The sequence below is a fragment of the Polypterus senegalus genome, chromosome 2 (genome assembly GCF_016835505.1).
Source record: "Polypterus senegalus isolate Bchr_013 chromosome 2, ASM1683550v1, whole genome shotgun sequence".
Taxonomy (NCBI): Eukaryota; Metazoa; Chordata; class Cladistia; order Polypteriformes; family Polypteridae; genus Polypterus; species Polypterus senegalus.
In genome coordinates, this window is record NC_053155.1 from 94,750,877 (window position 1) to 94,777,478 (window position 26,602).

The following is a 26,602-nucleotide window of genomic DNA, read 5'->3' on the forward strand; positions in this document are numbered from 1 at the left end:
GCCTGGGTGTATTGCCACCCAGTGTTTTGGGGAAGAAACCAACCTGAATAAATTGTCTTCCTTTCCCCTTCCATTACAGTTGCCCCCCAGTGTTGTAAGGATCCATGTTCAGATCCAGTTGGGATGCCAATCCTTGCATGCCGTTCATCACTATATATACACATGTACTACCTGTCAAAAGTTTTAGAACATCTCCATTTGGTGTTGGTTGTATTAGTTGAAGAATGTTTTTGTCCTTAATATCTGTATTGATCCAAGGTGAAAAACAGCAAATACTTTCTGGTAGTGTATAGTTCATGACCCCTGTTGCTGTAATCTGTAACCATCTCTTCAATGACATGTCTCAAGAATTTTGACTTTTTGTTTGTCAGAGTATTTTCAGCACAGGGGTGAAATACTTACCCTGGATGCTTTTTTGTCAGTGGAAGATTTTATATATGCCTCAGGCTGATCCTCATTTTTCTCTTTTTTGATTTCCAAATTGCTGACAACTTTCCTCTGACCTTATAGGTCAAAGTTAGATGGATTTATATCAGGAAAGTCTGATATAAATAAATTCTAAATGTTAGTAGTCTATAGTTGCAGTATCCACCTAGTTAAACTAAATTTACTAGGCAAGAAAACATTTTTTAACCCTAGATGTTTGCATAATTAAATACCTTGCTATTTAGAAAAAATGAGCATATCTTTAAACTATGGAATCATTTTTACCTCTCACAATATATAGCGTGCTGCTGTAACCCACAAACAGATCTGAACAAATTGTAAAAAATATGTAGAAATGTAGATGTAGGAAATGACTTGCATGTAACTGCATTTATATATTTTAAGAAAAAAATAAGCAAGGTAAATAATTAAATCATCAATTCTAATATGTAACTTTTTTTGTTATTATCCCTCTTCTAAGAAACTCTTGTTTTTTTGCTCTTACTTTAAGCATGAATAATGTATCTTACTCAGATTGATAACATCACCTGAAAATGATGCCAACCAAAATTTAAAATGCAATCATTTCAACATCTGTTTTAATTATCATTGTTTGTGTTTACCCAGGTTGGCTGATTTGCTACCAACCATAACCCACCATCAGATTTCTTTCCTGTTTGCTGCAGTATGTTGCTTATAAGTGGGAAAACGCTTTTATCTCGCTCCCCACAACAGCTCAGTACAAAGAGTACCAAATATACAGTCCCTTCTGTCTCCTCTTCCTCTCCCTTGTGCCTCCACTCCTACATGATTAAGCTTTGTCCCTCTTCCTCCCAGCTCTGGATCCTCAAATGGAATGAGGCAGCTCCTTTTATGTCACACCTTGGGTGGCTTATTAGCGATACCTGGAATCACTCCAAGGTGTGATGGAAACCCAAAGTAGGGCTCTACAGCTCCCCCTGGCGGCCCACACGGAACCCAACAGGGCTGTGCCAAACTCCAACTCCCAGTGTGCCCTGCGGGAATCCATGGTGCCACAGCCACTCAGGAGGGCTGCCCTCTAACTTCCCAGGGAAGGTACCTTGTGGATGCACTCTCCCCAAGTCCTTCCATTCAGCTGATGTCCCGGATGGATAATGGCTGTGGCCGCCCGTCACACTCTCCTTCATTTTTTTTTTCTGTAAAAAAAGCTAGAGAATCTTGGAACTGTTACATTTCTGCTTGCCATTATCTCTACCAGAAGAGGCCCAACAATAAGGTAAAGAGTTGTAAGAAAGCTAGAGAGAGCATTTAGTTTCAGTCATTTCTACTTAAGAGTGACCATTTATTAAGTGTAACAGAGTAATTGTGTTTGCAACAAAGCCAATTTGTGTTTCATTACTGAATACCTTTGTTTATTAGATAAATGAAATAAGTTAAAACTTGTTAATAGTCCACTTATATTCTTCATTTCATATTAGATTTTGTTTGCAGACCTTCACTTTCAGAATTTACATTAATAAGATGGAATAAGGAAGACAGCAAATACTTTTGTCACAGCACTGTGTACGTTTATGGCTACCCAGTAACACATGCATGGAGATCTCTTGGGACACCCAATAAACATATAACACACACACACACACACACACACACACATATACTGTATATATCTATTATAAAAAACAATCCTGGAGTGAAACACTAGGGATACGAGACGTGATCTTCATGTGAAGATCACGGAAGACACTTAATAGACCCGTGAGATGAAAGAGATTGGCCACGGAGCGTCTCGTGGGGACCATAAACATGAGACTTTGTGCCAAGAGACTGACCCAGGACCATCTTGCAGGGACGTAGAACATGAGATTCTTGCAAGACAGACCCTACTTACAAACAAAATCAAATAAGACCACAGGCAGCAAAACACTCAGTCGTGCAAAGGCTTTAAGCACACGCAGATCCAGGGCTCTCAGTGCATATAAAGCATATAAGAACAATACGTTATAAATGAAATGTAGACAACTAAGCAAAGAAGAAAGCAGCGTGGAGAAAACAGACTCAAAAGCGTTGGAGAGAAAAAAAGAATAATCTAGGTGCAAGGTCAGAAAATAAGGAAAGTAAATATCAGCCTGGAACAAGTGATATTGAAAACAAAGTACATCCAATCGGGATCTGGAACAAGTGATATTGAAAACAAAGTACGTCCAATCGGGCTCAGAATTAAAAGACAGAGTAAAAGACAAAGTAGAACTTCATAAAGACATTCACAAACGTTGGCGCTATACACATGCAGAGCAGGTTAGAGATTATGAAAGCAGTGGAATTCAAAAGGCTCAAAAAAAAACAACAGTGCGATACACATGTGGAGAAAGTTGAAGAATATGAAATTAGGAAAATTAGAAAGTATAAAAAAAAAAATAAAGATCGCAGTAATGCAAACAAACAGAAATTTTTACTCGAAAAAGGAAAAATAATCACCACAGACCAGGTGTCATTGAAAAAAAAGTAGGACAAAGTGTGGTCAGAAATAAAAGGCAGGTTTTCAAAGGTTAAAAAGCAAAGGGGCAAAACACATGCAGAGCAGGTTAGAGATAATGAAAACTGGAATTCAAAAGACTCAAACAAAAGTAGGTGTGAAACACATGCAGAGCAAGATATAGAATATGAAAGCAGAAAAAAACGACAGTGTCAAAACAAAGAAAGTAAACATCGCATTAGCGCAAAGAAAGAGAAATAATGAAAACGTGAATAGAGATCGAATATATGGACATAGGTGATATGTCAGAAGTATGTAAAAATTGTAAGGCTTTGAAGTTTAAGACAGAAAATTTCAAAAACGGGGTTTACCTCACATGCATTTATTGGTTACTTTGCAAGAAAAATTATTAACTGCTGATGATGTAGATCGTTTTGTCTGTGCTGAAATTCCAAACAGAGAAACCTATCCTGAATTATGATACAAAGTCATTAAGCACATGTTTCACTGACCTAATTTAAAAGATTCAGCATATTAAGGCTCAAAAGATTCCAAATATTGTTTTAGAGAAGTTCTGAAATAAAAATGAAACTAATGAAATAGCAACAATTCAAAGGAAAAAAAAAATCTTAAAAGTGTGTATCTGGAAAACCATAAACGGGGGTTGGCGAGGGGGAACCCAAAAATAACCAGAATTTTGTTGTTGTTAGGTTGGTACTTGGTTGGGCGATGTAACTAGAGCTAGGGCAATCTAGTTACACTCCTCACAAGTCAGTCTGTCAAGTGCCATCAGTCTGGAAGGTTGTGCTTGTGTTCAGTGAATTTTGTAAAAGTAGTTTTGTGCAAGCATCGTTTTTTTTACAATGGCCGATTATCGTGAGCAACACGCGGCAGTGAAATTTTGTCGTATTTTTGAAAAAAATGTTGTAGAAACTATTGTTATTGAAACGGTATGACAACCCTGAACCACCCACCCTACTCACCAGATTTAGCTCCGTGTGATTTCTTTTTGTTCCCTCGGATGAAAAAAGACTTGAAAGAAAGGCGTTTTGCTGACGTCGAAGAGGTAAAACAAGAAACGACCAGAGCATTAATGGACGTTACTTCAGACGAATTTAAAAAATGTTTCGAACAATGGAACAAACAGTTAGATAAGTGTATTTCTGCCAATGGACAGTACTTTGATGGAGACTAATTGTAGTTTGTACAGAAAATTAAAATTAAACACGTTTTAAAAATATTTCCGGTTATTTTTGGGTCCCCCCTCGTATATATATGTATACATATATTTACAGGGGGTCCTTGGGTTACGACACAGTTCCGTTCCTACAACAGTGATGTAACCCGAATTTTGGTGTAAGTCGAAACACACCCTGTCTTAAGTCACTTACCTATCCTAACACATTTGCAAAATCATAATCTAGAACATAAAAACACAACTAAGCCACAGAAAAAGGAAAAGGACATAAATATACTGTACTGTAAAAAAAATCCTTACCTTTATTCCTTCTCACGTCTCAATTTTTTAAAGTTTTTATGGGATTGTACATCGTACACTCGAAACGTTGTATGTTGAGACGTTGTAACCTGAGGACCCCCGGTATATATATTCTTATTGCTCCTTTATCTGGACTACTCCTTCTTTTACTTATTCCTTTTCTAACTTGTATTTCAGATTTTGATTTGTGGGGCGCTATTGTTAATTGACTAAAGCTAGATGACTAAAAACACAAGATACCAAGGCATTAAATAAAATATTTATTTATGCAGTTATTGTTCTAAGCAGCTATTTCATAGCAGAAGACATATTGTATATTTTAAATAGCCTGTGTCAATTGCTGAACAGATATCTAAACACATTCTAAAAGTCTTAAAACATTTAAACCTCTATCATCAGCAAATCATTTTGTTTCTTTTAGATGTTTTATCTGGCAAAAATGTTTTTCCTGGCAAAGTATTTTTATTCTAACTGATGACTGACAATAGGAAAAAAAAATCGCGAAAATGTATTGTTTTTTATGTATGACCACTAATTTTCATTCAAGTGTTATGACAATTAAAACATTTTTTTGTATCAGTATACTGCTGCTGGATTATGTGAATTTCCCCTTGGGATTAATAAAGTATCTATCTATCTGTCTGTCTGTCTGTCTGTCTATCTATCTATCTATCTATCTATCTATCTATCTATCTATCTATCTATCTATCTATCTATATGATAATGCACTCTGCACTTGAAAATAAAATAACTAACAGGAATAATAACAATATTGACATTATGACATAACAATTTCTTTCATTTATGCATATATTGAGTTAGAGTAAACTTTTTTTATTAATAAAATAAATTGGTTGCTTAATGAAATATTTTAAAATGAATCTACATAAGTTAATTGTGTATTAAATCTATACTAATAAAAGGCAAAGCCCTCACTGACTCATCACTAATTCTCCAACTTCCTGTGTGTGGAAGGATGAAATTTGGCAGGCTCATTCCTTACATCTTACTTACAAAAGTTAAGCAGGTTTCATTTCGAAATTCTACGCGTAACAGTCATAACGGTCAACAATGTCCGCCATGTTGAACTTTCTTATTCATGGCCCCATCTACACGAAATTTGATAGGAAGCTTCCCTGCGCTAACCGAAACCAATGTACGTACTTATTTTGGTGGTATGATGCCACTGTCAGCCGCCATATTGAACTTTCCGACGTCACTAATTCTCCAACTTCCCGTGTAGGTAGAAGGCTGAAATTTGGTACTTATTTCTGTGGTATGATGCCACTGTCTGCCGCCATATTGAACTTTTCAACGGTCTTTGTTACTTATGGGCCCATCTTCAAGAAATTTGGTACGCGGGTTCCCAACGCTAACTGAATCCTACTTCAGGATTCACGTCTCCCTGCCGATAACTACAGCCTTTTTATTTAATCCACGGCTTCTCCGCTGTTTTATTGTTCATTTATTACAATTATAGTTATTGTGTAGGTATTTTAGACTTACTTTACATTGTTCAGGTACCCATTTCCTTTATCGTTCCAACTGTACCTACTGTATTAACATGTCTATTGAGGTGATCACCATCTATCAAAGAACTGTCACTTACCGAGTGGTTTCCATGCCCGGAGACGGCACCTGCCTTTTCCATTCTCTTTGTTACATATTGCATGGCAATATCAGGCTCACTCTTGATAATCCGGAGGAATATTGTGTCTTATGAATTGAATGACTGGGACAGGTTCAAGGTGTGGACTGATGACGGTACAGGAGATAATTATACTACACAGGAGCACTATAAGAGTGAAATGCTTAAGCCCTTCACCTATGGTTCTGCATGTGAGTTGATGGCTGCCGCTGAATTGTTCGGTTGTTGCTTTCAAGTGTACCGAAATGGCCAAATATTTTACACCTTTCGACAACCGCCAATGCCTCTTAAACATCTTAGATTGACAGGTGACGATTTCAGTAGTGGACACTTTGATGTTTATGAATGTTTAAACTCTCAAAAGCTGCATGTGAAGTTATCGATGAAACCGGTTGTATGCTTACAATGCTTGACAGATGTCGAATGTCACGTCAACACAAGCCCTGCAAATGCTGTCGTAATTAAAATAAACCATGAAACTCAAACCGATTATGATAGCAGCAATCCAAGCTGTGAGATTTGAAATAAGATTACTTTTCACATGGCCAACTGTACGTTGCATGCTCAAGAATAAGCTCAGCGCGTAGCTTGGTCATATTACAACCGGAGGGCCGAACTGACAACGTGGTATACAAAGAGATCCTTAACAGATAATTATTGGTATATTTTCCCTGAGTTTAAAAAGGTTTAATTTTCTAGTTTTGCTAGTTCTAACAATATAAGTGAATGATTGCATTCAAAATATAATAATTCAGTATTCAAGTGTAGGTAATGTTTGTAAAGTAATTACTCCCCAGTACTTTTGTAACAATCTCCATAGGTGAATAGGCTACATATTTGTCAGGGCTAAGAAAAAATGATCAAATGAATGCTCAAGAGTGAAAGTTCTGTTCAGGAAGCAAATACTTGATATGATCAGTTGCTTAGCAACAATGACAACAGAATATGCTATTCCTTGTTTTTTATTATGATTTATGCAGTTGAATTATTTTAAATTAATAGTATCTTTCTCACACCGCATTTTCTTCTCAGTCAGCTTTATTCCTGGAGCTTTCATGTCTAAATGTGTCACCAAAGGATTATGATGCTACTTGTAGTAGAAAACGAATAGTCTTGAAATTTCCAGATATTCTGCAGTAATTGTAGACATTAGGCCTTTCAGTGCTGGAGTCTTCTGGGCTAATATACTATAATTATTGGCCCGATTAGCTTTGAAATGGCAGGTGAAGTTAAGGAATGAATACTTGCTTAAAGTTAAAATGTCTGTTTTGATTGGTTTCTTGTTATATTCTGGTTATTATCAGATAAAGATGGTATGTAGTAAATGATGGTTAGAGTGAGGTTTTAGTCATTGTAATTTGCTATATGATTTATTCCAAGCTCAAAACAATAATGAGAATGCAGAAATTAACAGAGTTGAATCTTTTTCTATTAGTATAGGTTCTTCATTAAAAAGAAAAGAAAAGAAGAACATGTTCCCCTTATTTCTCACATTTGACAAAAATGTGATTTGAATTTAGTTCATTTAAGTTAGACTGAGAGGTGAAATGACCCTTTGGAAAACTATCCCACATTTAAGTTAAAAAAAACAAAAAAACAAAACTGAGGCCAATTTACAACTGAATCCGGTTCTTATCATGCCCTTGCAATCACTGTGTGCATCAACTAAAGCATAGATAAAATAAAAAAGTCACACTTCCCAATAAGATTGTTTGATTGTTATCTTAGCCACTGATTCAAATTAATCATGATTTCTATAATTGATTCGTGGCATGCAAAACAAAAATAAATTGGTTAAAGAATACCCGTTTTACCTCAGTTAATCAGAAATCTATTTATAGCCCCCAAGCACATTTCTAAATGTCAGAATTACAGACTTAATGAGCACAGTTAAATCATTCCTTCTGAAAAATCTAGCATGACAGATTTCAAAAAGAATTTCCTTCTTCCACTCAAATCTGAATACGTATTCCATTTCAATGTTAAGAGAATTGTCTTTTGCCACAGAATGGTCATTTTCCATGTAAAATTAAACAGCATATAACATTATATTACTTTGAAAAAAATGTGATTTCATTTTTATTGTGATTTTTTCTTCCTCTTTTCATGTATCAAATATCTTTGTCTTTTTTTAAGTCAAGAAATAATATAAAGTAAAAACATAATGCTTTCAAGTGAGTCACCCTCTTTTTCATACAAGTGATAAAGAGTACATCATTTATTTGTGCCCTGCAGGCTGAGAGTGGTTATGAAAGGATTTTTTAATAATTGAACTAACATGGCAGTCAGATGAAATGCTTTATCTGCCTTTTCACAGCATTTAATAATTTAGTCTACTTTTTACACAGTTTTAATTTTGGCCAAATTACTTCTTCTTAAGCAAACTAATACCCTTTGTGGTAATTTACATTATAATGTTTAATAATTTTAATTAAATAGTTTCATTTCATTTTATTTGTTATTTATAAGTTTTGCATTTTACAATTTAGTTAATTTTTTTATTTTTGCTATTGCTTATGAATTATAAATACATTAGGATTTTATTATCTTAATTCAAGATATTATTTACTTCACAAGAATTTTTCCAAATATCACCTGAATGTAGTTCTGTTATCTGTTTATAGTTCTACTAATCTAGTTATTATCATACTTTTTTTGGATCATGTACAGCAGGATTTGTTTCTTTGTATGGTAATGTTGATAAAATATAACAGGAGTTTTTTTTAGCATCATCTTGTTTCTTTTTAAATTTGGTAATAGAAAAATGGGGTAACATTGCATTTTTATCTACTGCTGCTCCGTATAAAAAAAGAAAATTAAAAAATAATTAAACTATAAAAATAAATTTATTATAATGAAACGCAACCTCACTGCACTGCATCATTAAATATTCCTCATTTATCAAACAACATCATGGGACATTTGCTACCTACGAAATATTCTCTCAAGGAGATATCTTTTAAAAGGCATTTACACCAAACATCGAAGCACGCACATCGATCCCGCAGGATCCGCACAGCGACTTTCTGTCACATGTAGATAGCAAACGGAGACTCTGACGTCAGGTTCCAACTTTTATCACATTGCGCCCCCTGAGTTTTTGCTGGTAATGCAATTCGCGCACGCGTCGCTTTAATTTGTGAGGACCTGCTCAGAGGACGTGTAAAATGACCGCTGGGAATGCGTGGCAGCCATGATGCAGGCGCGTATGCATTCTGAACGTGAAGTACAAACGAGCCCTAACAGCTTTAGGAGATTCTGGAAGTACAAAGTAATATAATTAGGGGCAAAACAAAAAAAAAAGCCCAGTAATCTCAATCTATGTGTCTGTGTCATTACATACTCTAAAGAATAATTTAAATTAATAAATGTGTAGTGTTTGTAATTTGCTGTATTGGAGTAGTTTCTACAATTTTTGTAGTATAACCTCCGATAGTTTTAAAAGCTTTCCTGTTACCAAGATATTGCAATGGATATTTTCCCGTCAAACTTTTTTAAAATACCATACTTATCATAAAAGTCTTTGCCCTGGAGAAGGTTAAGAAAGATCAAATGCATAATGCTAATTTAAAGGTTTTAGTTGGTGCGATTTCAGCTTTGAGTATTAAATTTTATTTTGACAATTACAGTTGCGACTTTCAAAGAGGTCATTGGCTATGTATTTCAATGTTTTCCTTTCATGATCTCCTCTTCCCTGTTCCTCTGAAAAGCCACTCCAGTGAAAGGTCATTTAGCCCTAGATGTAAATGTGACCCTATTGTACAACATTATTGCTTAAATCAAATATAAACAATAGTTCATTCTGTCAGTGTATTTTAGGGCAATCTATAAATGATGTATTATTGAACATCTCAGAAAACCATTTGGAGGGGACAAATAAAAGTAAACATTTAAGATCTTATTAAAGGTCAGATATGAAGTTTCAGAATAATTGGACCAGAGACAGTTACTCAGGTTTTCTATACCTATAATCAGCCCTGTTGCCTTAAACCTTTGTTTTTCCAGACTTTGACTTTATTGTGTTCCTCCAAAATTTATAAAATTTCTATTGAAAGTTCCAAAAATAATTTTACAGTATATTTATTCTTTCATTGTCAACTGTTTTTCATTGGGTGATATCCTGCTTTTTCATTAAACATGTAAACATATAACATAACATTTTCAAATCCTCTTAACCCAGTTCAAATATTTTCTGTGTTTTACTTAAACAGAATTTGTTAATATATTTTGTAACTGAATTTAAGTGGAAAAATTGCCTGAGCAAAAAGACTCAAATAAAGAAAAAGTGGAAAGTCAGGGGTTCTGTTGTTACCAAGTTACAGATAGGTAGAACAACCAAGATTTCAACCACAACTGCCTGAATCATTTGTTGAGCTGTCAAGGAAAAACTCACAAGCGCACTTCAGCTGAGATACAGGCTTCTCTGCAAATGAGTGGTAATACTGTTTCAAGATGCGCAATAACGAGGTTCTTGAACAAAAATGGGCTGCATGATCAACTAATCACTATATTTAGAGAGGATGCAACAGGGCCCATGATAAAAAATATACCATCCTTACTGTGAAGCATGGAGGTGGATCTCTGATGTTCCAGGGGTGTGTGAGCTACAGCGGCATAGGTAACTTGGTGAAAATTGATGACAAGGTGAATCCAACATACTACCAGAAAATACTGGAGGACAACTTGCATTCATTAGTCCGGAATCTGTGCCTGGCATGCACTTCCAGTGATCCAAAGATTAAGACGAAGTTGACCCTTCGGTGGCTACTGACCTTAATTCCAATGACTCACCTTGGGGAGATCTCAAGCAGACGGCTCATGCAAAGCCACCCGAGAATTTACATGACCTTGAGGCTTTGTACCAAGAAGAATGCGCCGCTTTGCATCCTGAGAAAATAAGGGCACTATCCACAACTATTACAAAAGATTGTATGCTGTCATTGATGCTAAAGGGGGCAATAAACTGTAGTAAGAACTGAGGGTATGCAAACTTTTGAACAAGGACCATCTCATTATTTTCAATATTACTATGTTATGTTTAATGGTTGTACTGTTCTGTGATTCCTTATAGTTTAACTTGGATTCCATTAAAAGTAAATTAAATGTCTTTTGTCAGGATGGCACATCAAGTTTCCACTAAGAAAGGATATTTCAATATATCAATATTTAGGAGTAAAAAAATCCACAATAGAAAAAGTAAACACCCCAAAATCTCAAAAATGACTTGATGGATTTGACTGAAGTTGGTGATGTTGTAATTAAAACAAAATGGGCTAACACCCTTATTAGCTAAATTTAATGAGCCTCAGCCCAGATCCCTCTCTGCCACTTCTGCCCACATGATGTCCCAGGTTTTGTCCTCCTGTTCAGGCTTTCTGATCTCTTGCTCACTTTCTTCAATGCTATCAGTTCCTGTTGCACCTTTTCCTCATATTTTTATACTCCTAAACCTTCCAGACCTCGCTCTCACAGTGCATCAGCGTAAATTCTTATGTTTAAATATAATAGCTGCTTAACTTCTACTGGCTTTTAGGTGGTAGACTTCAGACCTGATAACACTGGTAGTATGGGGCATGGGGTTGGTTCTCTTTTAAGCACATTGATTTCATTTTGATTTTAATAATAAAAAACTGGTCACAAAAAATGACATGTATAACTGATACATTGTTCAGAACTTTTTATATGCACATTTTAATGAATGCAGCACTATGATTATTTGGGAAATACACACTGAGCATGGTACTTCAAGGGGTACAGATGTGAAGTGTTATTGGTGGAAGGGGACACCCACTTATCTGTATCAGTAGAAGCAACCCTAGAGTTCAATGTTGAATTTCAGCTGTCACAGGTAAGACATCTTCACATCCTGGTTGGTCCTACCTTGTTCATAATGCTACTTGGCCCATAATGCTGGGTCTCCAATATTGAAAATGATTACAGTTGTGTTAGCATTTAAGCATAACATACTGATAATTCCATTTTCAGTATACCAATACTAAGTGGTGAATTTTAATATTTTTTAAAGCTTTCAAGTGAAAACTTCACTGTAAAACACATCTCACTAACTTTTACAAGATTAGCCCAGAGTAAGCTCAGGGGCACAGTTTAGTCATAAGCTGGTGCTAAAAGAATTTTATTACCTGATGTACAATATGTGAACAAAATTGCTTTGCCAATATATTTTTGTGTCTGTGTGAATAAGTAAAAATTCTACAAAGTATTTTATTTGCAGTTTCCCTGTTCTGTCAATAAAACTGTATTTAAAAAGATCTTGCTGACTATTTTCAGGTCTGTTTTCCTATGAAGCATAAAAAGAAACCCCTCAAAGCAACATTCTGAATTGTATGTACTCTTCTCTAAATTGTTTGATGCAAATCTTGAGCTGATAAATTGGCTTTCGTGTGCATGCATCTCAATGCATTGCCTCAAGTTAAAAATAATAAATAGGTCAGGCCAAACAAATGGGTTTTAATTCTGGAAGTCAGACATCTTTAGGCAAGGGAATCCACTATTTACAGTATGCTGAAAAAGACACATATAGTAGGCTATCAGTTATAGTAAAGGTGGCAGTATAAGAAACATTTAATTTTTCACATATACTTCAGCACAGATTTTTTCAAATTAAGAAGTTTCAGGTATAGCAAAAAAATAACTGTAGACCTCCATTCTCTGTACGCTAATAAACCCTAAATGTGTGTTACAATGATGATATTTTAGGGTAAACAAATGACAAGTCTACAATAGGAACATACTGGGAAGTGAAATAACCTGACAAGTCAGATTTTCATTGAACACTTTTTTTAAACATTTGAGTTACAATACTCCAAACTAAATATGCAGTGGCTTTCAGCACAGTTTGCTCATTTCAAAATGTACTTTGTTTGTCCATCCTGTACTGATTTGATAGAGAATAGGTAAGGTACACCATAAGATGTCAGTGCAAAATTGGCAATAGACAATTGGGGTAGACTTATGTTGGGGTAAGTAGAGAAGTTATTCTTCTGTAGTGTGGATGAATGTGAAGAAGCAAGAACAGACATGCATGAAATTTCTTTTCTCAGTTTTGATATTAAAGGACTACGGTATTGGCTATACAGGCAGTGTGAGGAGTTGTGTGATGAATGAGACATGAAAAGCAAAAGCAGAGTTGGAAAAGACAGAAAATGCAGTATTCAGGTGCATAGTGCAGAGCTCAACAAAAGAGTTGGTTTGGAGAAAGGAAGGCATGGTTTGAGGAGAAACTGTCTTTTTAATTAATTAATTTTTATTTTAAAGGAGAGTACAGGTATAAGATAGTTTGCAAGTGTAATGAGACAATTCAATACATCTTTCTTATTCATTTAAACAAAAGCAAAGTTGTCCCAGGGCAGCACGGTGGCGCAGTGGTAGTGCTGCTGCCTTGCAGTAAGGAGACCTGGGTTCGCTTCCCGGGTCCTCCCTGTCTCTGGGTTTCCCCCGGGTGTTCCAGTTTCCTCCCACAGTCCAAAAACATGTAGGTTAGATGCATTGGCGATCCTAAATTGTCCCTAGTGTGTGCTTGGTGTGTGTGTGTGTGTGTGTGCGTGCCCTGTGGTGGAATTTGTTTGTGCCTTGTACCTTATGCCCTGTGCTGGTTGGGACTAGCTCCAGTAGACCCCCGTGACCCTGTAGTTAGGATATAGCGGGTTGGACAATGACTGACTGACTGACTGACTGACTATGGTGATGGTGAAGGGATAGAAGCCATGAGGGAGCTTATAGGAAAAAAGTGGCAATTGATGTCATAAAAAATGAAAGAATGAAATCTGGGCAACAGCCATCATACAGAAAAACAGTGTAATGGCTAAAATACTGTCTTTTTTCTTTGTTTTTATAAGTTTCTGAGATAGGCCTTACTATTTAATGGCTGTTTGTATTCTTTTTGTTGTTTACCAACAATTATTTTATATATTTTCTGGTGTTTTATTTCTATACAGCATTTAGGTAATCAGCACAACGTTATATATTTTCATTGATATTCTCCAGTGATCCTTTTTTTTTTGGTTCATTGTCCCAGTGTCACCTCCAGGGTCATCTAGAGCAGGCTTAAATAGAATGCAGGCCTTTTCAGTGGTATGTTTTGATGGACTGACAATCCTGTTCAGGTTTTTTTTTTTTTTACTTTTCTGCTTTTTCAGTTTAACTTTCTACTTCACTGAAATTATGCCACTTTTAAGAAAGTGATGTTTCATGTTTATAAATATTTGTAATCAATATATTTATGTTCACAGCCTGGTTAGTTCAGCAGGTACTTGGTGAGGTACATGGAATTTGTATTGGTTTCTTCTGGGGACTCCAGCTTCCCCCCACTACAGCTCAAAGGCATGCAGTTGTGTTAATTGACAATTTTAAATTGACTTAGTGTTTTGATACCCTGCCATTGACTGGGATTGTGTCCAGACTCAGGTTTTTCATGTTGACCAGGTGGGTTCTAGCTTCCTGCTTGGTATAGAACAGGGATGTGTAAATATTCAAAGTTGAAAGTTTGTGCAAAACTGCTAAATTTGGCATTATTATCTGTTAATATAATTAAAGTAACTCTATATAATTATATGTTGATTTTTTGTGTACTCCTTTAATCTTTATTAATGTATTTCATGTAATTCTTTTTTTTTCCTCTCCAGGAACTAAATATTCTAAAGCCAAAATCCAATTTCCGTTTATGGCTAACAGCTGAGGTTCACCCCAAATTCACACCTATATTGCTCCAGTCCAGTTTAAAGATTACATATGAGGTAACTATTTCCTCTTGCATTCAAACAGTATTTAACATACAGTAATATTTGGGAGAATGTTTGCCCTTTGGTTTACTCTTCAGTTAAAATGAATAGTTTTATTTTCTACTCGATTCATTAAAAAAATAAAATATGTGGATTTCCAAGTTTAGCTTTCATAATCAAACCATATCCCGTCTGTGGTGTTTTTACTGGAAAATTGATTAAAAAAATGATTTCAAAAAATCTTTAAGGACATTCCTCAGTGTACCTTTCTCATTATTTTCAGTAGTTGTGATTTGTATATGCAATGTTTATTTCATTTTTATTAGAACTTTCAGTTTTATGATTATACATAATCACATAAAAAATAAAATCCATCATTCATAATTCATGCTCAATTAAAAAAAATACATTTTGTTTCATTTACTCTATTTGTGAAGATTTTATCTGCTGCTCAAAATTTGCATTTTAAAAATTATTTGGTGACATTATGGAACAGTAGTTAGAACTGCTGACTCGAAGTATCAGAGAACTGTTTCATTTTCAGTCTGTATGCTGTCAGTGCTTAATAAGCAGATACCCTGAATGTCTTTGTGGACATCCTCTGGATACCTCAGCATTACATTAATTTAACGATAGTAAATTGGCCTGTATGAGTGAAAGTGAATTTATGCATAAACATTCCCATCAATGGATGATCCATAAGTTCAGGGCTGGTTTTGAAATTGCATTTAGGGCTGCCAGAACTGGCTCCCACACCACATGGCTCTGTAATTGAAAAAAGTTGATTCAGAATATTACATAAATGTACGGCGCAGAGAGTGATCAGAAATCTGTGTGCATGACCTATTAAAATAAAATCATCAACCCTCAACAAGTTTTTTTTCTCAGAATAATCCCTATGAACACTAAAAATTTTATAGTACTTATGAAACATTTCTGTAACATTAAAAGAAAACATTTTGTCAATCTTTCTTAGCTAAATGGACATTGACATTGAATATCCCAAGGAGGAGGCCCTCTAAATTGATATGTCACAGGGAACCAGTTTTAGGAAATATCTCAAAATGCTAAAAACTTCTAATTCATACATTTTAGTACACAGGAGGTAATGTTCGATCACTTACAAAATCATCATTGTAGAGTACCACTTTCAGGTACACGCTCTGAACCTTTGATTACCTGTTGTTCTTTCTGTTTTCTTTTGTTGAAAAACAGTGCAGTGTTTTTCAGATGTGCCCGTTTTACATTTTACAAATGGGTGCATATTTTAAAAATATATGAAAATGTTTAAAAGGTAAAGTATTTGTTGTTATTATTAGATCTACAGTACACTAGTACTTGTAACAGTGCATTTCCTTTGTTTATTTACGAAAGTATTGTTGGTGTATTTACCCTATGCACTGTGCAGATATGGTGTTTCTTAAAAATTGCTCAGTGTCATAGAAATGTATTGTTATCATCACATTTCCTTATCAGTCATTTTAGTTATTTCTTTAAAGAAAACACAATTTTGATCTCATTAGAAATATGTTTTGTTTCAAATGTAGGCACCTCCAGGTTTGAAAAAAAACCTTCTGAGAACTTACGAATCATGGACTCCAGAACAGATAAGCCACAAAGGCCTTGTGTCTAGAGCTCAGTCTCTGTTCTGTTTGGCATGGTTCCATGCTGTGTGCCAAGAAAGAAGAAATTATATTCCCCAAGTATGTATGCTAAATTGTTGATTTTTTAATATTTTGCTTTATAGAATATTCTTGTTAGTAAATTAATATAACTAATAAGCTTTCAAGTTAGTGTTACAGAATTCTAGAGGAGGCAGTCACAGTAAAATTGAATTTGGATGTTTACTGTGTGCTACGCAGAAGGTAATGCTCTAGATGACAGAAAACACAGTGTAAGCTTTTGGTTAAAGAAGATCTTCATGTGTTGTAATACCTGGCTCACAGTCACTATTATCAGTGCTGCACCTTTTAACTGCTGTGAGACAACTTAACAATTTGTGGGCTGTTCAAGATGCAGTATGTTAGCTATTCCTTCTTGAAGTAATTCAGAGAGAGATACTCATTATAGCCCTGTTTATTAGCTATAGTGGCCAACTTGAATGGTTAATCTGATGGTAAAATTTCTGTGCAGTCATTGACTTAAATTCATTCAAACTCAGCATATGTATTTCTCTTTTATCTTGAAACCTGAAGGTATTTAACAGTACAATCCAAGTTACTTTGCTTGCCTGTTACTCCATGTTATGTGTTTTTGTGTACTAAATTTTCTTCATGTTTTTATTTTTATATCTGGATTTTTTCTATTATCACCAAAAATGACAATACTGAACTTTGGTACCCAGATGTGAATCACTGTTTCTGTTCTCCAGAAAGTACTTGATTGCACATGCTTATTCTTTTCACTTCAACTAGCCTCCTTTATCGATGCTATAGCATGATGTTGCAAACATGTGAATTGCTATCTCTCTCTCTCCTATAGACAACTATACAATAATCTCAGAAAAAAAATCACTTACAATTAACCACATTTTTTTCAGCACATGCAATAAAGATAATAGGCTATTCTGAAAACATTTGGTGGTTCAGTTATTTCAGTTTTCTAAAAAAAAGGTATATAAACCCATTTGAAAATTCATTGCAGTGTTTTCAAATACTGACATGTGAAAAGGAGAACACATGAGATGGCACGTTGTGAACAGAGAGAGCTGCAAGTTAAACGGTTTGCTTTCAGAGTTTTCAGAGTGTTGTACTCTTTTCAGCTCACTCCATTCACAACCATTCACTCCATTTCAATATAGCTATACTTAAATCTTTTTTTTTTTTTTTTCAAAAAGGAACCTCATTCATGGCCAGGTACCACATTCCATTGGTCCTTCTGTCTTTACAAAGAAAGCCCACTGTTCATTCTCACATTAGTGTACATCATTGGGTCTGCCTTGTCTGTGAAAACTCACAGATGTGTTAGGTTTATCATTAATGCCATTGTTGTCACTAAATGCAATAGATTTCCAGTATAAAGCCATATCAATGTCATATGATTTGGTGTTGATTTTTGTCATTTACACCAATTGCTTGTTTTAAAAAACATGATCCTCCAGCTATTAGTCTTCTAATGTTTCTATGAGAGACACATGTTTTGTTTTACTTTTCCTAGAGCTGATTTTGAAAATTATTTTTTCTTCAACAAATCTCATGCATGAAGTACACTAAAGCTTCTGCTTTAACATCTTTTAGACACAAAACTTGTCTTTACTTTGTGAGACATGCCCTGTACTACTTTTGTTAATATTTCGTTCATTTTCTATACCCTACTTAGTTTCAATGATTCTAAAATTTGAATCTCAGAGGCTTTTTAAATTTTGATGTGCTTTTTTAAATTGAAAACTTTTTTTAACTTTTTACTGCATGTTTCTTGTTATATATTTTTCTTTTTTTGATTCCCTGTGTGTATTTTCCTGCAATTCTCTATGTTTGTACTTGTTGCTGTTTTTGTAATTTCCTGGCAAAATTATCTTTTTATTTTTATGTTTTTAAAAATGTAACTTTTGTCAATTCAAACCATTTTTGATGGTTTCTTTTTTTGCTTTTCAAATATTTTTCACATGCATCATTATTTACTTTTAACTTCTGGCTCAACAAAGGCTTGCATTTACTTTACACCCAATGATGCCAATATAGTCCCCAGTTCTCGGCTACCCAGTAATTGAATTTGTCAGGTTTCAATGATGGATGAATGAATCAATTTGTCATTGAAATGATATACTGTGTTGTATAATGTATAGGGCTAATGTTTTTTCCCCTTCTGTTTATTCAGATATTTACCTATTCTTAAGTCTGCTTTTCAAAAATGATGTTTCTTTTTTTTAGTGTGTGTATATGTATTTTATAGGACTATTTAATTATTACCTTTCTTGTACTCTGCCTTTATTGTCGGAAATGATGAAGTTTGTAGGCTGCAGGTCATGCTAAGATTGAGACTACCATTGTCGGGAAGTATCGAATTGCCTTAACACATTGTTTGTACCTTTTTTTTCCCCCCAATTCTTCCTTCATGAACTATTAAAAACTACAAATTAGTCATTATTACTTAGTAATTCTGTTTCAGAATTAACCTCCAATTTGCTGCTGGAAGAAAAAGTAATAACCTGACATCCATTTGGTTTCACTAATTTCATAAATTTATGCCTATGCCCCAACTGTAAACAACACATGTAAATTGTTGTATTATTTGTCTGTAAAGTGCCTTGTTGTGTTTTCTGCCTTAGAAAGGAACTGTCTATTATATAAAGCTGAATTTGTTTTTGGGGGTTTGTCTAGTATGCAGGTCCACACTTTTGTACCTATTGCCACCAAATTTTGCACAGGTTTCTTATTTGGGGCAAGACCACATATTATGTTTTATTTCAAAATTAGTTGAGAGTCATCACCTCAGACAGTGCTATTTGGTGTCCCCACCCGGGCTTCGTGGGGTAACTGTGCTAGATATAAACTAAAGATTACCTGAAAAACTCTTAATCTTCATTTACTGAAACTGGAAAAACGTAATCCCTTACTGTTACTTTTATAACATTTTTTTTTACAAACTTCACACAATGCAGTGTGTAACTTGACACCTTTTTAAACTTCATTACCACGTTTGTACACTGTCTGAATGTGGACAGTGATGAATCTACAGTGACTTCTAAATTCTCTTTATAGGGTGTACATTTTGTGGTACTTTATTAAAAACACCCTGAAAAACAAGATAAATAATATATGTACAGAGTGGTCCAGATCTAATTATGCAGATCCAGATCGTCTGGATTACTTTGATTTATGCAGGGATGATTCCAGTTCGGCACGAAGACGATTCTTCATGTCGTCAGTTCGCAGACTTCTTGATGGTCCTGGATTTTTCAGTTGATTTTCTATGTAATAAACTTTAAAGTTATAGTGTAATGAAAATTGCATAATTAGATCTGGACAACAACAAAAGCTAGATCCTTTGACGCCTCGGGAGAAATCTTGAGTACCACTGGTTTGACTTTGTGTTGAACAAGTGGTTGCTCAAGGAGTCCCAATGAGGCACATTACCTGCATTGTGAGGGAGCATCAGTTAATGCAATATAACCATGTTGCATGTTTCGCAGAGGATGATCCGACTTGCAGGATCTTCATTGCTGAAGACCCAAGCAGCCAGACCAGGCCAAGGTTATGTCCACATAGCACCTGGCTGCGCCAGATAGATGGTCATTTTTTAGAGGGTGGGACAGCACCATGTGTCTGCCTGGGGGGGTTGCCACCTAGGATCCAGAACTGTTTCATCATGTGGTGAGTGTGGCAGTGCACTGCAGCAGTGCATGTGCTCCAACCTGACCTGATCAGGAATTATTTTTACTGCACATCAGTGGTTAAAAATAATACCTATTCAGCTTTTGTGTATTTGACAAATTGCAGTCCCTCACTGCGTAAGTTCTGTTTGTGTTCATGGGGTGAAAACAATTGGACAGCTTTTTGTGAGAAAGTATACAAGCTACAACTATAGATTTCTGTGACGGTGCGGGTCGGCTCCTTGCTACCTCTTCAATAATGGGAGCCTCTTGAACTCGACACTGTCAGTACCGTAACCAAGATGAGCTTGGCAAATTAAGACAAATCAAGGGGATGGTGTAAAAGTGTTCAGAGCTTTTATTAAAAACAATCCAAAAATGTTAAAAAGTGCAGTGCTCCCATATCTATAATACATAAATAATCCATATAAAGGTGTATCTGTGGAGGTTAAAATCGGAATAAATGAATCCATTAAAAAAAAAGGTTAAACTCAACTGCCAGGAAACTGTCTTCACAAAAAAAAACCCAGTGGCTCCTCGGCTTATCTAATATAGGCCTTGCAGCAGATAGTGACCCTACTGACACACACCTTCCACAAGTCTGGGTCCCTGCCGTCCCATAGCTATGGCCTGATTCCGGACCTATGCTTGGGACCCCAATGGCTATGGCACTCACATTGTAGCTCTCCACCCAAGCCTACTCAGCCCCCGCTGCCTTCCTGGTCTTCCACGGTGAGTCGCTCCTCTTAGTACACATCGCTGTGGCTCCCCGAGTTGCTCAGCCAGAGCAATCACTCCTTCAGCCAACCCCCCGGGCATCAGCCTCTCACACTGCTCAAGGAGCTCTCCTTCCCAGCTGCCTGCCTTCTCTCTCTCTTCAGCCTGCTCCCTTCTGCTTGCTTGCACAAGTTCCTTCCGCCTCCTGCCCTCTCTCTTTCTTTCTAACTTTAACCTCTGTCTTTCTTTCTTGATCCTTGATTCAAGATCCCCTCTCTCGCACTAGTGCTTCCCTTGTAAAATGAGAATGTGGCACAGCTGGATAATCAACAGCTCCTGCGGTTAGTTAAGGTTACGGATGATTCTACACCTGTACAGGGCTGTCCACTCCCGTTTCACACCCGGGAACTGCTCACCACGCTACCACACCCCCCACACAAAGATACGAATGCAGTGATTATTTATTAAAAACACCAAACAGCTGCAGACCTCACTTTAACACAATTTCTCATTCCAGAAAATCTTCTTCTTTTTTTTTAAAATCAGTACAGTATATTTATTGTGTACTGTTTTTGTTTTATAGTAAAATCACTAATAATAAATTGCTAAGTGATATTTTACTTCAGATTACAGTCTTACTCAGCAGAGACAGAGTTGATATGAATGACAATCATATAATCAAGTAGTTTTTGTCCTCTTCTATGATCTTGTTTAGCACCTGCTTCTTTATTTTACTTGAATAGATACTGCAATTACACTGTGCATAATATACAGTATATACTTGACAATGGGCCCTATTAGTGAGGGTATTACACTTGTAGTCAATGCTCAATTTTCCTATACATTTTTAACAATACAATTCATTTTCTATTTTTTTCATTTAAAACTCTGAAATTATTTTGGCAATATGCAGTAATTTGTTTTACAATAAGCATTCAAATACAATAAACATCTTCTGTAAGAAAATAATAATCTGCCTGTTATGTAAAATTCAAATTATTATGCAGAAGATGTTCAAAGAAATTATAGAACTATACATAGGTGCCTTTGAGAATACAATCAATTGGGTGTCAATTAGAATTGTGCAATTACTTTTTTAAAGTTTAATTTTAATGTATTATATTTTTTAAATATGGAATCAAATTTGAAATGTTCAGCTGCCTGTCCTACCTTTTACTTACAGGTGTCCTTTCAAATAAGTTAAGAGGTATGCAGGAGCTCTAAATTATATAACAAGTAATCTGTAGACTGCATTAAATGACAAATTAGAAATAAATAATGCTTAAAAGTAACAAAATCGCAAAAATATTGATTAGTATATGGTAATGTTAGCAAAATAAATAAATAAAGAAGCATTCATTCAGTCTTTGCCCCCTGTATCAAAGGCAGTGCCAAGTGGATTCTGTAGAGTTGGTCTTTTTTGTCTTACTTATTATTCTTTTATCATACTTAAACTGTCATTACAAAAATGAAAGGCCATTGATACCTGCAATCTGGTAATTTTGTCATTCTTTTTATTTATTTGAAACACTTTTTTGAGATTATCATGAACAAAAGCATTCTTGTCATCCCCTTTTGTTGTTAAATTGACCTGTCTTGATGTCTGAATTAAAATGTCAATGGTGTAATAAGGTAAATTGAGCTTGCAAATGTAAAAATGAGTAAATAAATTCTGTATGTTCATACTCATACTACATTAGTCCTATAGCCTTATCCTGGACAAAGCAGTTGGATTATTGAGGGATAATTAATTCAACTTTTAATATAGCTTTTAACTGTAGCCCAAGTAACCAGGTAAATGAGAGGATTCAAAAATTTGGTGCAGGTGTTGCATATCTGGTAAATGGTTGCAACATTTTATTTTCTGCCTGTCAACTGAGGAAATAAGCACAGTTCCAAATAGGGAGTGGTGTTACTAGAGCTTCAACTCCATGCTGAAGGCAAAAAATGAATCTCACTTCATACTGTTTAACTGTGCCAGTTAAATCAATAACACTTACTTTCTGTTAATCCTAACTTTTTTATGGTACTAAGCAACATGATCTCTATCATAATCTTTTACATGCAACACCAACTCAATAATCTATCCATTTTTGGGACATATTCTGGAAAAGAAAATTTTAAGTTTTAATATATCTTTAACATTTTGAGGGTGTGTATATGTTCTTATGCGTTACACTTGAAGTTGCTGTATTAAGAGTGTTCAGAAAATGGATGGTTAATTGGGCAATTTTTTCTTAACCATATTTATTCTGGCTGCAAAGTACCTATCAGTCAACGTTTTGATGTATTTCTTTCTTTTTCCTTCAGTGAAAACTATATGCTTGAACAAAAATCCATCTACTTAATTAGAATGCATATTACATTAACTGGATTTAAAAAGGCATTCAACGAAGCTAATGAGAATAAGTGTATAGAATCAGTGTGGGAGAAGACAAGGAATAATTTTAGTTAACTACAGAGTATTTCTAGTGCAAAAGTAAATCTAAAGTAAACCTAGTTTTATATGTTTACATGGTAAATAATGAATTGAGCAACCCATCTCTTCAATTCATGTGCTAGTTTCCTTTATCCCCCTGTAGGTGGCAGCATGATTCTTGGAAGCTGTGGTAAATTAACTAGGCATGTGTTGGTGTGTAGAGTGTCTTTTACTTATTCCACCTTGACATTCATGCCTAAATTTTGTGTTTCATTTTTTGTACTTACCTGTATTTATATATAAAATTATAAAGCTTTTTAAGAAGAGCTATAACATTTACATACAATTTGATACATCTTCTATACAGTATACTGTGCAGTTTTTTGTGGTTTTAAACAAGCACAATATCTAGTAGTATAAACATTTTAAGGTAATTTTACAGGAGATGCTTCTTCTGTGTTTATGTTAAAATCAAACATATTAAACTGTATTTTTCTCTGTTCTGTTTAAATTTGCCTTCATTTACTAGTTTAGTTGTTAAGAACTATTATGCTGACCCTAATTTTGCTGTACTTTCAATTCATACTGTCATTCTGCTACCATGTAGTTCAAGTTCAAGTATACATGTGTACATTCTTCAGACTTTTTTTTTTAATATATCATCTTCTTGTATTGAGTGATCTTGTCCTGTATTTTTGCATGTTACTTGATCTTGAAGTGAAGGTTACCATAAAAAATTTATGATTAACTGAAGTGAATACCAATCCTGTGCATATAAAAACGCAGAGTCATCCAGCACTTGCACCCCATCATTTATCAGTATCACTTGCAATGCCGTGTGAAATTCACTTCTAGAAATTACCAGTCAGCATCCACTCTTGACAGCACATACCAGAGCCCAGCAAAATAATTAAACACATCCTCTCACTTTTTGTTCTGTGGACTGCTTGTAATCTCCACGCAAACATATTTTTTTGGGTTCTGACCATGTCCTCTGTTTAAAAAGTCTACATGCAGTCAGAAACACTGCTATATGGTTTATCTGCAATGTCAATGCAAATATTTTAGCATGAATTAATAATACAATTACAAGTATTTTTTTAGGCACTGCTTATCACTTGCCTAATAAAATCCCTACAGTGATTCAATGATAAAATCCCTGTGGTGGTGACAGCATCATGCTGTAAGGGTGCTTCAGTAGCTGGGACAGGGAAACTGGACAGATTTGAGGGCAGGATGAATGCAGACAACTACAGAGAGGTCTTTGAAGAAAACTCACTCTAGAGTGCACACCACCTTAGACTGGGGCGAAGGTTCACCCTTCAGCACACCAATGACCCAAAGCATAGAGCCAAAATAAAGATGGAGTGACTTGGCCTTGAGTAGCCTAGCCAAAGCCCAGACTTAAAGCCCATAGAACATCTGTGGAAAGACCTGAAGATGGAAGTTTACAGACACTTCCTCTCCAATTTAATGTTGCCTGAGAGCATCTGCCAGGAAGCATGGGAAAGTCACTCAAATCCAGGTGTTCAAAGCTTGTAGAAATCAAACCAAGATGATCTGAAGCCATAATTACTGTCAAAGGGGCTTCTCCAAAGTACTGGATTAAGGGGCTGAATACTTATATATATATGAGAGGCTTCAGTTTTTGATTTTTAATAATAAATGTACCTTTCTGAAAACAAGTTATTTTGTCATAAATTATTGAATGTAGATTGTTGTACAAAAATGGCAAATTTATCCATTTAAAATTAAATCTATAAAACTATAAAATGTGTAGAAAGTGAAGGGGTCTGAATACATTCTGAAACCACTGTAAATAGCAAAAACATTTGTGTCAAGATTGTTTGCAGGTTAAATAAATTTTAGTTTCTATTGGCTAACTTCCCTTTACAGTAATCCCTCCTCGATCGCAGGGGTTGCGTTCCAGACCCCCCCGCGATAGGTGAAAATCCGCGAAGTAGAAACCATATGTTTGTGTGGTTATTTTTAGATATTTTAAGCCCTTATAAACTGTCCCACCCTGTTAACATTATTAGAGCCCTCTAGACATGAAATAACACCCTTTAGTCAAACGTTTAAACTGTGCTCCATTACAAGACAGAGATGACAGTTCTTTCTCACAATTAAAAGAAAGCAAACATATCATCTTCAAAGGAGCGCCGTCATAAAGGAGCACAGTCAGGAGCAGAGAATGTCAGAGAGAGCGCTCGCTAAGAAAAGCAAACAATCAAAAAATCAATACGTGCTTATAAGTATACAGAAGCACCGCGATAAAGCGGCATTTTGTAGAGGAGCGTCCGTGTCCTCTGTGCAAACAGCCCCTCTGCTCACACCCTCCGCCAGGCAGAGAGAGCGAGAAAGATAGAGAGAAGCAAACAAGCACCGCGCGGGAAGCATATCTTATAGCATTGAGGAGTTTTAGTTAATATATAATACATGCTCTGATTGGGTAGCTTCTAAGCCAACCGCCAATAGCATCCCTTGTATGAAATCAACTGGGCAATCAAACTGAGGAAGCATGTAAACTAAATTAAAGACCCATTGTCCAGAAAGCGAATCAGCTTAAAAATCTGTGATATATATTTAGATGTGCTTACATTTAAAATCCGATAGAGTGAAGCCGCGAAAGTCAAAGCGCGATATAGCGAGGGATTACTGTATTGTCTTTACTTGAAAATTAATCGAATTCATTATTTTCATTTTTGTCACTTTTTAATATCAATTATTTTTGATCACTATGTATGCCTAAACTTATGACTTATTATACACTGTAACTACAATTGTATGTAGTTAACATAAAGAAGAAGATTCTCTAAATCTAATTATTTAGCTTAGGATTTTTGGCATAATTTCTTTGTCTCCCTGAATACTCTTTCTTGCCCCATGTAAGAAAACTTCTTTATCAGCCAGCCTTTGTCAGGCTTTCAGTTAAGAATTGTTTGTATTTATAGTTCTATCATCCATACATTACAAACAAAACCACCACCATTCTGTTTTGTTTTTTTTTCTTGGGATGATGTTCTTGTTAATCAAAGTATGGAAGTAAGAGGCCTCCAGTTAAATAAGAAAACACCAAACTGATGACAGGAAGTTCAAGAGCCAATTAAAAACATGGATGTATTGCTATATGGTATTTATGATCTAGGAGTTCATTAGTAGGCTCTTCATTGTACAGGAGTAGCAATTAGAGAGTTCAGTAAAATATCCTGTGCCTGCTTAAGAGTTGAGAGAGGAGTGTAGCTTGGTGATACATTAATTGATTCCAGCAATGGATTTATTTAAATAAAGTGTAATAATTAGGTTTTGCTTTTAGGTGAAACATTGTATGTGTCTGAAAGTGCTGGCTTAGTGGTAGTAAAAAAGCACTTGAAAATGAATTTTTTG

The 26,602-nt window shown here is 35.3% G+C and overlaps 1 protein-coding gene across 1 annotated transcript in view; it reads left to right on the forward strand.

The window, feature by feature from the left end:
• LOC120523157 (cytoplasmic dynein 2 heavy chain 1) overlaps positions 1-26,602 on the forward strand; it is a 417,821-nt gene that overhangs the window by 280,275 nt on the left and 110,944 nt on the right. The window contains exons 79-80 of the mRNA XM_039744175.1: positions 14,673-14,783; positions 16,316-16,471. Of these exons, the coding sequence (XP_039600109.1) occupies positions 14,673-14,783; positions 16,316-16,471 (267 nt within the window). The remainder of the gene's footprint in view (positions 1-14,672; positions 14,784-16,315; positions 16,472-26,602) is intronic.